The 12,512-nt window shown below is 40.5% G+C and overlaps 1 protein-coding gene across 4 annotated transcripts in view; it reads left to right on the top strand.

The window, feature by feature from the left end:
- DNAJB6 (DnaJ heat shock protein family (Hsp40) member B6) overlaps positions 1-6,941 on the top strand; it is a 55,315-nt gene extending 48,374 nt beyond the window's left edge. For 3 of the 4 annotated variants that reach the window (XM_088150104.1, XM_007422318.4, XM_088150105.1), the window contains 2 exons: positions 1,542-1,736; positions 5,370-6,941. In XM_088150104.1, the coding sequence (XP_088006230.1) occupies positions 1,542-1,736; positions 5,370-5,452 (278 nt within the window). In that variant the 3' untranslated portion in view covers positions 5,453-6,941. Of the gene's footprint in view, positions 1-1,541; positions 1,766-5,369 lie in introns of all 4 variants that reach the window. The other variant, XM_088150106.1, reaches the window with a different exon arrangement.
- The last annotated feature ends 5,571 nt before the right edge of the window (positions 6,942-12,512 follow it).

Raw genomic sequence — 12,512 nt, forward strand, 5'->3', positions numbered from 1 at the left:
ACAAGCGGTCAGCTAGTAAAACAGGCTGGTATATGAAGTGGTGAGTTACTTTGCTAGAGATTTTCAAACAAAAGCTGGATGGTCATCCGTCAATGATGCTTCAGTGGATCCTATATTTAGCAGGGAGTCAGACTAGATGATTTCTGAACTTGCTTCCAACTCAGTGACTCTATGACTTTCTTCTTAGTGGTAGCAAATATTTATATTTGTTTCATTTTTTTTGTTTTGTAATACTTTGCACACTCTTTGGTTACAAATCTAGAAAAATCCATGCAAATAAAACAAAATAAAATAGTCAATTAAAACAAATATATATCTAAAATTGTGACTCCTTTCCTACTCTCCCTTTCTGACTTATTACAATAATAGGGTACCCAGAATTGGATTCAGGAGCTTATATATTTCTCAGAATGGAGGATAGTACCAGTTTCTTTAAAGGTGGTACTGTTCAGTTGCTTCACAAGAAATGTAACCTAGACTGTAAGATGAAAACAACTGTAGGTAGCCAGATTAGATATATAGGTGGGGAGTTTCATACAGCAGCTGCGATTCCCTGCTTTAAAACACGTATAATCTTCTTCAAGATCTTGCCTCATACAATCGTAGGCAATTGTAAGGATTCTTTGTCCACCAATCTGCTTCTCTTTTGCATCAGTTTTTTAATCTGTGTACTAAGGATTCCGGTTTTCTTTTGCTCTAGAGTTGGCTGTTCATCAATAGTAGGGTTTCTGACCATCTTTTCTTTAAAAATTCTTTTTTTAAGAAAAAGACCCCCAAGTTAGACGGGTGACCTCTTGCTAATATTTCAGAATACTGAGTACTTAGTAAAATGCATCTGAATTACTTGGCACATCATACCTTGTAGATTTTAAGAGGATTTTCTTATATGGTCTTATAATTGCACCTGGATGCTGTTTTCAGGCTGAGACAGCCTGTAGAAAGCACCCGCTGTGAGCTCTACCATACCTTTCCATCGGTCTGCCCACACACTTGAAAGAGCAGAATATCCAGATGAATCATGGTGATACAACATTCATCGGTATTACTGTGTGCTCATAGGAAGCTTCATCAGGAGTCAACCTGCAGTCTTTTTCCTCTCTTTATTTCCTCCCCATTGTTCTAAAATGCACCAGTGCAGTTTCCCAGTCACAGTGGGCGGGTAGTGTCTTGAGTTAGAGAAATACTGCTTTGTTACACATGGAGAAACTGAAGCACAAAAAACTTAAGTGACTTGCTCCTTTCAACTCTCAAGGTTGGGTTACAGATTTAGATGCAGGAGTGTCCACAGATTATGGTCCAAAAAGTCAAGATGACAGCCATGATGGTGCGATCAAATTTCCCCATTGTTCATGTGCAGCCTTTCTGACCATATCCTATGGACACCTCTGCTTAGGTGCCTTTTTAACCAGACCCTGCGGACACCCTGCTTAGATGCTTCTTTGCTTTGCTTTTATTTTATTTTATTTTCCATGATACACGCAGCCCACCTGTTGGCTAGCTCCTTTCTCTCTTGAATGGTCTCGTTTTCTTCCCTTCCTCAGGTGTTGCTGATGATGAAGTTTTTGCAGCAGAATGTACCCGCAGAGGACAAAATGCCTTGCCTTTCCAGCCAGCTAATGTCCGTTCTCCAAAGTCCCTGAAGCCTACCACCTATCCCAAGCATGTCTTTCACTGTAATAGCGATGAGGATGACGACTTGGTGATGACCAACTGGGAGAGTCCCGTGTATTCATCAGGTGTGCACAAAACGGGGCATGAGAAGCTGGTAAATAACTGGGAACTGGTGGGAAAACCAGGGGAAAAAAATTCAAGAGATAGACAGAAGCTGAAGAAGAAGAACCCAAAGAAATCATGGGGCTGCATCCTGATTTAGAGCTAGCATTTCATGGGCTTTTTTTTCTCCCTCTGCATTTAGAGAGTCTTCAAAATATTCTGGGCCACATCCCTCCCCTCCAAATTGTGAAAAATACCCGAGTAAAATTCAGACCGTATGCCCACCACCATGAAGGGCTTGTTGCTACGCTGTATCTTGTGCCTACTAGCTGACATTTTGTCTACCTTCCTTGCTTCAGATTCAGGCTTGGCGATTATTGAATAATCTGAGTTTTGAAGTAGGGGATCATCTTTGCCATTACTTTTTAATGCTCACATCAAATCAGAACTTTTCAAGGAAGGCTCATAGGCATCTTTATAGTTTCTTTTGCAAACTTACAACTTGGCTGAAGAGTTGAGATGAACAGCAGCCTGCTCAGTATTTTGTTCATTTCAGTCATTGCCAGCTCTAAAATATCTAATTTGCAGATTAATGCTACAAGATTCACATTTTCTTTGGCATCCAGTATTAACAAGTGCTTTAACATGAGTAATCCATTGTTTATGCCCTATTTATTTTACTGGCTGCCGTCATGGGAGAGGCAAGTACATTAAATTGCTGTTTTATGAATGTGCTGAAATGAGAAACTGCAGCACTGTATATGTGGCTGCACAAGTTGTTCCATTTGTTTTACATCTCACAATTCCTGTTGGGAAATGGTTTAGCTCTTTTCCAAGAAAACTCTCCCAATTCCCTATGCAGGGTGTCCATTCTCCCTTCCAAACCTTTTGGGGAATTGGAAAAAAATTAAAAATTTTCATCTGAAGATCAAGGAGACTACAGGTAGTTCATGTTTAGTGACTGTCTCATTTAGCGACCATTCACAGTTACAGTGGTGATGAAAAAGTAACTTTACGACCAATCATCGCATTTATGTCTTTCGCAGGCCTGTAAAGCAAAGGAAAGCTGAAGTCAGAGCAGAAGCACAGTCACGGTTTCATTTAGCAACCGCTTTGCTTAACAACCAAGTTGCTGGTCCGGATTGTAGTTGCTAAACGAGAACTACCTGTATGAGTATATAAGAATGATCTTGAACTTTCAGAGTGTCCCTTGCAGGCTTTGCAATTCACTGAGAGCTGAGTAAAAAAAAAAAAAAAAAGAGTTTTAATTGTATACACTTAAGAATTCAGATACAGTTGCAAGAACTCATTTCCGCTAGTGCCTTACAGCACTTCTGGCAACATTTGCCCTCCAATTATTTCAGTCACATTTCATTGAACTGCATCCATTGCTTTCGTAATCGTGAACATTTTTTATAGGATCAGGTTGGTAGCTCAATCCCCAGTCTTCTTCCTCTCTCATCTAGGCTTAGCACCGGCAAAGGTGGACTTGTTGCAAGAAACACTGTTTCAAATGAAACTTGAGAATTTTTTTTTTCTTTAGGGTGCAGGGATCCTTTTCCTTCCTCTAAAGGATCCCTGCACCCTTTCCGCTTTTCCCTCCTGCTGGCCTTCACGCTCATAGAAGCCACCGCTCGCCGAATTTCTTTGGGGTGCTGCACAAATCGGGGATGCTCAATGGACAGAAAAGTGGGTCCTTTTCACAACTTAAAAAGATGATGTTCTCTAGTGCTATTAATTGGGAAAAAGAAGGGTTCCCCCCCACCCCCAGGTAACAGATACAGCTGCAGCAGCAGCCCCCGTATCATTGCCTCTCTCATCGCTTTCGTAGCGCGGCAGCTTTCGCTTGGCAAGTTAAAATAGTTGCTATCAAACCTCTGCACAATCTCCCACAACCTGGTATTCATTATTTTAAAATGCTAGACATACTACAGTTCAGTAGACAGTGCTCTCTGGGCTTTAGGCAAGCAAGGCGAGAGGGGCTTGTGTAAATGTCAACTGCCTTCTTGTTATGACTGTAAAAAAATATTTAATTCAGCCTGGCAGCGTGGGTGGAGCGGGTGTGGTATTTTTACCTTCAAACGCAAAGGAGGGAAAAACGTAACAACTAGGGCTTTAAAATTCTCATGGTTGATCTTTTAGATTCCTTTGTCTTTAGGGCATTTGTTCATCAGGTAAGCAATCATGATTTCGACACTGTGCGTGACAGAAACAAGCTCCAGTGGAAACTGTTGCCAATAATGGGAGCAATTAAAAGAAATGAATCAATTTGCTGATCAGCTTTCTCCAGAGTCAGTTATGAGAAGGGGATATAGCTTATTTATTACTCACACATCTGGGTCTCACCATCAGCGTGTGACTAGTTCAGTATCCAGTTAAAGGCACTCTTGAGCATCGAGTGCCAGGAAATGCTTTTGTCTTTAGGGAGCTGCTGCTAGGTGGAGTAAGCAGTACTGGACAAGATGGGCCAAAAATCTGGGAAAGCTGCCTGTTAGATTCTACCTTTGCTAATTATCCAGCTGCCAGTTACAGCCCCAGGTCTGGAATTGAAGCTACTCTGCTGTATTGTTGTTACTGACTCTTGCTACTATTAAGTGAGAAGTAGGTATCAGACTTTATAATAGAAACAGAAACTCAAGCATCAAAAGAAGAGTTGTGGGGTAGCTTGTAAGGACAGATTGAAATATTTTGTTTACAGTGGAGTCTCCCTTCTTGATTGGTCTTAACCATATTTCTTTGGGGTAAAGGTGGTGGTGGTGGTGATGATGATGATGATGATGATGATGATGATGATGATGATGATGGAGAAGAAGAAAGAAATCCACTTGTTTCTGTGTATGGCTTCTTCTCCAGAATGAAGCTTCCTTTGCTTGACTTCAATCTGCTTATGCTAACTTGTGAATGTCCTGTAGCTTAGTTCAGCCACACAGTTGACTTTTCAGAAAGCTCTTAAAATATGACTACTTAAAAGGGTGAATGTCTCTTGGTATATAGCAGGCACTGATTCCTGCTGGATAATTATGTCAGGAGGTGGGGTTTTGAGAGAAGTCACTCAGCCTCCTGGGCACAAATTCCCCCTTTCCCCAGCACCATAATCCATTTCCTCCATGGGGATGGAGAGCAATGCATGGGAAAAGACCAGCTGTGCTTCATCTGCATCTCCTGTTTGCACAGGAAAGGGCAAGAATGGTCAAATAAGCAGTTTTCACTCCTGTCCTTTCCCTTTTCAATGGTTCACATTCCTCTGGATGTATTGGAAGCTGCATCTAGTTCATACTGTTCCAAATCTGTTGTCAGAGATTTAGAATGGGTTGCTCAGTTCATTTTCTGTGAAAGGGTCCATGACAGAAGTTCTGCCCGTAATTCATACTATATCGCAGAGGGTTTACAGCATGACTTCTTAAAAAGATTGAAGGGATTTCTGTCTCAGGAATGCCTGTGCTGATGCTGGAGCTTCTAATGGCGTTGGAGGCCCTACAACAAGGTTGTGCCTTATTGAGTAGAAGCCAACACTGTAGATCAGATACACTTGCACTAATCTAGGCAATTTGCGTATGCCTCTTCTCAGAAGATCTGGCTCACATTTTGAGGGAACAATCTTTACATTGGGTTAGTTCTACTATATGAACAATGTTTTACAAGCCATGTCTCCTCAGGACACAAAGAAGTCAGCAAGCGGAAGAAGCAGAAGCTGAGGGAGGAACAGAAGAAGAAGAAGTCGGCCAAGGCACCATATTAAAATGGATTCTGATGTCCCCAGATGCTGTCCTTTTGTTGTTCTACCATTTGATCCCACCCAGGTTCCTGGTGCATATATTTCTTATGGCTATTCTCACTTAGCAAACGAGATAACAATTAAAATACATGAAAGTTGCACTATTATGCTTGAGCACCGCAGACTTGTTGAAGTTTCGGTATAAGACACCCCAGTTAGAAACTCCCACTAGAGAAGTCAGTGTTAAAGGTCAGGATGTCAAATACCATAAAAGAGCAGATTCTGACTAGAAATGTTGAAGACATAGTAATACAGTGGGGCCTTTTCATCTTTTCCTGTCCTGGGTTTAGCATGTTTATTCAAAGACTGGTAAGGTTGTAAACAATACTGTTATTTTTTAAAAATAGCCATCATGGACTTTTTTCTTTTTCTTTTTGATTTCTGAAATGACCCAAGTAGAACCTTAACATATTTAAATTTGTGTCTAATGAGAATGGGATTAAATTATAATATTACCTGGATTGTAACAGCTGCGTAACTTTCAGGGTTGGGGTTTTGGTTTTTATTTTACTTTCACCCCAATGGGAAAAGTGTTGACTTTCCTTCTGGACCTGGGCTATTATTTATGTATGTTGCATTACAAATAGCATCCTGTAATGATTTAAGAGAATAGGTTCACAATGAACTGCTTTGGGAAATAGATCCTGCTAAGCATATTATGATCCCTAGATCTCCATCAAGACAAATAATAGCTGACCTTGGAAACAGTACATGGCTCTAATTGGCAATAAGCAGTCGTTACAAATCGTGTGTATGTGTATGTGTGGTATGAAATAAAAGTCATAGCTACAGCTAGGCAGTCAACATTCATCTTCCTTCAACCAGATTGCTTGGATCTACAATATCATCTGTATATTAGATGTACCCAGTATATATATCCTGATCTTGGCTTGGATTGGGTGGGCGGGGCATGCATATACCTGATTGGAAATTTAAAGATGTAAATATGGCAAGATTACTTAATTCCCCAACTGTATACATGTGTAATTTGCATGGTCCATGGCTTCTTTTTAACCTCATAACAAAATACTAAGTCAGAACTTTCTTCCAAGCATGGTTACTATGAGCTGCCTTCCTGCTGTTTAATCTACAAATTAAAATAGTTGAATGTTTTGGTCCCCCTCCTTTTTTTCCTCCCTTTCACCAATATATTGTGTTGCCTATTCTCCTTGGCACTGTTGGAAACCCACATTTTCTAGAAAAATCTTTAATTACACCCAAATACTGTAGCTTAGGTCAGGAAGATGGTGATGTAAGTGGATTTACGGTACTTACTTGGATTCAATTTTAATGCTTTTATTATGAAAATGTAATCGTATGCAACTCATTAGGATATTTAAAAAAAGAACATGTCTGAGGCAAGATGGAGAACCATTCTTTTTGTTACAGAAATACCACTGAATTGTGTTGTGCAGTGTGACTAATATTTAAAGAAATAAAGTAAGTTCCCTTATTCCTAAGCTCCTATTTTTTTAATTTGAGAAAAGACTGAAATTATTTTTGGAAACAGAAAATAAACTCACTGGAACACAAAAACAAATGGAAGTTCTGACACACAGAGAACACTGATAAACGCAATGGTGAATGTGTTCTGATTTGCAGTAGAAGAATATTAATTGGGATTTTTACTGAGAAGATAACAAGAAACATGAAAAATGGTTGGGGGTTATAAAAATGAGTAGCTAACCTGGCCATTTGATTTGACTGAAGATAAGATTTCCGAATATTAGAATTCCAGATAATTGTTCCAGCTGCAGAGCAGAATGTCTTACAAAATTCCAAATACGAATTTGATATATTATTTACCTAATTTTATTTTTTTACAAGCTCAGGAGTGGTATCAAAAAAGTCAAGATGGTAGCTGTGAACATCCCATCAAAGCCACATCCCCTTTTTACATAATACACATAACAAGGAGCATGGCTTTGGCTGTGTGGCCACAGCTGCTACTACCTTGACATTTTTGAGACCCCCACCACCAATGGATGCCCCCGCTCCTGGAATTTCTTACCAAACCAAAAACCAGGTTTAGAGTCTAAAAAGATTTTGCAAGGAAAAGGGAGTGGGTACGGGGAAGGGGAAAAAAAGCAAGCAGCCATCAATCTTCTAACAGCAAGGTGGGACGCAGTTCAAGAGCCTGCCAATAATCAGTCACAACTCTGGGCAGCCCACCGGTTTAGGAGGTGCAGAATAGACGCTAAGCTATGCATTGTGTAGCCATGTTTTAATTATTCAACCATAATTGACTGGGTTCCACAACAGATTAAGCTAAAACCAGATAATGATTTAGTGCAGTCTGTGAATCCTGCCAGTTTGTCCTTTACCACCTCAATGTCACTTCTTTCTCCCCCAATACAGTATCTATCCGTGGAGGGGCTTGGTGTTCTGCTTGGTAGTAGGACCAGATCTAGCTGGGAATATTGGTCAGTTGTGGCCAGAGATGTTGTAGTGAAGTCCAGGTTGAGTGGAATTCTAAGAGGGCAACAACCTGTCAGACAGATATCAGACTGGGAAACATTTCAGTCAGTTGAACTGTTCATCAGGAATAAATGAAGATCAAAACAAATATCCCCTGCTTAATATATTAAACCCTAAATTAAACAAGGGCACCTAGCATTATAAATACAAACCATTCTGTAGGGCAATATATCAACATGCAAATGAGAGCAAATTACCTAATTTACAGACTGGATACATGATAAGACAATGCTAAGGCATAAACCATGATTGACAGATTGAAATGGTTGGGTTGTTACATCACACCAAGTCCAAACTTGAACTGTATTATGGGTTAATGCAACAGGTAAACACAACTGTGATGCACAGTTAAAGAAGGGGAGGGGGCAACCACCCGCCAAGTTTGCTATTGGACATGAGACTAGGGGAGAAGGGACTTGGTGAAGCCAGATGATTTTAGGAGATAATAGAGATTGGAAAGTCAAGTTTCTTTCCTTATTAATTCTATTAGCTTCATGTTGTCCAACACCGTAGACAAGAATCTCTTCCCTGGTATCATCTGTGTTCCAATCTTTACTTATTTTAGGCTACTGACTTCCCCTGGGCTCAGAAGCTACTTAGATGGGAGACTATTGGGAATGTTAGAGTTACAGGCTAGACCAGGACCTCAAAACATATCAAGGAAAAAGCAAACCATTTCTGCATAGTACTGTTGTCAAGGAAACTGCACGGACCTGTCTGTGAAGTCACCAAAAATTGAGCTCCATTTACAGGAGACTCTACCTTCAGTCTTCGTCACCTTATTGCACTCAAGTGTCTTGCATGCAACTCACAGATTTCCCTGCTGGCAGGCAACAGATTGATGAAGACTGGAATAAAGAACATTAATGCCCTCTGAGCTGCTAAGATCAGGGAGTCTGGAGATTCAGATGTTTCCCTTGATAATTTCCTATTAATAAAAGGGAAGCTCTTTTAAAAAATGAAATGAAATGCACAGAAAAGCAATACTTTGACCAACCTGTTTGGTTTTGTATGACTAACAATATCAACAGTACCTGTAAGAGCTGACCAACAGGTATTACTTTCTGTTACCCATTTCTGTTGTGCAATAGAGCATGAGCGTCAAGGAAATGCCTGAAATAAACTAAGGATATGAAATTCGGATGAAATTATGAAAATATGAGAGCCAATTGGGTCTGGTGGCTAGAAAGCTGGAGACTGTCAGTTCTAGCCCTGCCTTAGGCATGAAAGCCAGCTGGGTGATTTTGGGCCAGTCACTCTCTCTCAGCCTAACGCACCTCACAGGGTCATTGTTGTGGGGAAAATAGGAGGAGGAAGGAGTATTAGGTATGTTCGTCACCTTCAGCTATTTATAAAAATAAGGAAGGCGGGATTAAAAAATCTAAAAAAAAAATAATTCAGACCTCTCCCTTCAGCACACGGTCTGAATATATACCCTCATATATGTGTTTAATAAATGCTGGAAACCTTATCACTTCTGTTTCTCTTGCACCAAGGACTATTCACACATGATTGCTTTGACTCTCTTTCCCCAAAAAGTGTATGAAACTATTATTTCAGTGCCCAGCCCTATCCTTGTAAGGATCCCTTGAGTTTTTTCCAGATGGGTTTAATCATGAAATACATTGTAGAAGGGAGCTGACTGTTGGGGAGAGAGGTGAATCCAGGGAGGAGCACCATTTCAGATTAGATAGTTTGGAGCAGGAAATTCACTAGGATTAACCTGGCCCTCTCCAACCTTGGTAAGTGTTATGCCTCTTCTGCCCCAAGGGCCTGTTAGTCTTTGTCTTACTTTAAGCCCTGAAATCTGTCCAGCTCAGCATCAGTTGCCCTATCATGCTAATGGGTGTAACCACTCATTCACAGCTACTTAACTCTGAAAACTGATGATCAACCAAATTCTGTGTGCGGACTGATCTAAAGAACTTCTAGAGTGCTGTGGATGAGTCAGCCATCCTGAAGTCTTCCTCTTTCCTATCACACAATAAAACGTATCCTGGACCTTTAAGAAAATCTTGGAAGGATGTAAATTGAATGCTGTATGATAAGTGAGGTTCCAGATCTGTATTTCATGAGACAGAATAATGCCAACTAGGGAAGATGGAAGTTGCAGTCTTATCAGTCTGATGGGCATCAAGTTGGGGTTGACCTTGGACTTAAAGCTCTTTATTCAGCACCATGCAGCAAAAAAAGTAGGTTCTTTCTGAAACCTGATCTCAACTGTTTTTAAATATCTCAGAATGGCAGGAAACTATTGTGCAAATGGATTCTCAAAATGGTAATGCAGCTAGTAGTTCCGGTGTAAACCATGCTTTGATAGAGGCCAGCCCACCTGCGCGGAAGAGGCACGCTTTCTCCCTTTCCACCCAAAAAAACATAAAAAAGGAAACAAGAAACAAACTGCTATGAATTACTTCTACATAAGCTCCGTATGTGAACGCAAAAGGACTTACTGCATTTTTCTCCTGCTGTTGCTTTAACTTTTTTGCTAATACTCAGCACTGAAGGAGACATGTTTTTTGATTGTTAGGACCAAGAATGGATTCCAGTCCTAAATAATGCTTGTGAGTCTTAGTAACTATGCCACCAAATTTCAGCAACTACGGTCAGAGGGCCATTTTGGAGGCTCAGATTGCAAATTCCCGCCTTAAAGACTATGGCAATATTATCAATAATGCTGCTTTCTCTCCCCATTCCACCCCCCCCCCCAATTTTGCCAAATAGTGGAGGGGGGCACTGTGCCTTTGAGGGTCAGGGTGGGGAAGGATATCCTAAATCCAGTCCTGTAAAATTGACTGTCTATCTTGGCAGTGGGGAGTGGATTTATTTTTCTTCAACTGCCTTCCCCTCCCCTGTCCATCAAGCTGCCTGAAAAACTTAGTTTGAAATACAGATGAATTGATTTTCTTCTCCATGCATTATTTTTTCTAAGGGTGCCAGGGCTCACTTGGAGAAATGCAGTGTGTAAATCATCAGTACATAGACACTGCACTCCATGATTGCAGTGCTTAAAAAACTATAGTGTGTGTCTAGGAAGTGAGATCTCCTGGTCATTTCCCACATGTTATTTCCCTGGGAGATCCTATGCCGAGGACAGAATGGATCAGAAAGGATTCAAGGACAATCTTGCACGTCTCCCTAAATAAATGGGCAATAGATGTATTTTAGATATGCAAGTGTTGGCTGCCATCCTTTTTGCACTATCGGTTATATTTACCAGATTCCAGCCACTGTGTTAGGAAAATCTGTAAGGCATTTGTCACTGAATGATTTCTTGGGTAAATGAGCCCCCGTGTGGTGAGCAAACACAATCCAGACGGGCAATTTGGAAACACGGGGATCCAGATGAGGAAGAGTCAGTTGCACAAGATCAGACTCCACCCTGTTTCCGCATCTCATTTCACCAATATTTTGCAGTTAAATTTAAAATACTTGCAGCCTTTTTGCATCTCTTTTTCTCCCCAAACTTTACATTTGTAAAATGTACGTCCTTCTAGTACAGAACGTTGGTAAATAGCACATGTTCCTCCACCCCAAAGAAAACCAGAGAGATATCATCTTCCCCAAACTGTATGTTCTTACTCCAATGAATGCAAAGTCCAAATGTCAGTATCAACTTTTCAAAATAATGTCAGTATGAACTACAATTGTCTATTATAATGTCAGCTTAAGGACCAAAATATCAGCATCCTACTTATGGAAAGCTAACTGACTTGTCAGTTTAGTTTGTCATGCAAATATCACAAGTTAAAATATTAATGAGAATGATTCTAATATCCTTATATTTGCATAAGACATTTTATTACTATTCCTTTTATTATTATTATTTTTAATTGGTAGGCCAACCTTCCGGTCAGTTTTCCCCATATGCTTGCAACACTCCACATCTAAACATGTACACCATTTCTTCCTCTTCCTATCCCACCAAAACATGGGATTTTAAACATAAAGAGTGCATATTAAGTTACACCAATATTTAAAGGAGGTAGAAAAACCATAAGGCCAGTCTAGGCACAAGAGTTACCTCTGTTCCTATTTTGAACAAATGTCTGCACTGCCAAACTTACATCATGGCCTGGACCAGGCAGCTTCTGTTTTTAGGAGATGCTGTCAAGGAGCTGTTGAAGCACGTCGAAGCAGTTTGGGTTGGAAGGGGAGAATGTGTAGGCTGGCTCACCTAACAGGTGTCTGCAACTTCTTACATCAGTTATACTTTTTCTGGTATTACACAGCTGCCCTCTTCAGCTGCAGCACAATACTGGGAAACGTTGTGTTTGGTTTCAGCGTGGCATGCCCCAGACCTTAAATACTGGTGACTGGCAAATGAAGTGGAGAGGGCAAAGACCCTCCAGTCCAGTTGTGTTGAGTTTTTCAATTGTATCCAGTTGACCACAGTGCAACAGAGAAGGCTGGACTAGATGAACTGAGGGCCAATCCAGTAGGGATTGTCTTATATTTTTGTTCAGAAGGCTGACTGGCCACCTTCTTTGAAACTCCAAAAGCATTTTCTTTTTCACTTCCTTATTCAACTGCCCAGAGCAGTGTT

Source organism: Python bivittatus, unplaced genomic scaffold, assembly GCF_059951505.1.
Source record: "Python bivittatus isolate LINGU-HERP-01145 unplaced genomic scaffold, Pbiv_v1 ctg000610_np1212, whole genome shotgun sequence".
Classification (NCBI taxonomy): Eukaryota; Metazoa; Chordata; class Lepidosauria; order Squamata; family Pythonidae; genus Python; species Python bivittatus.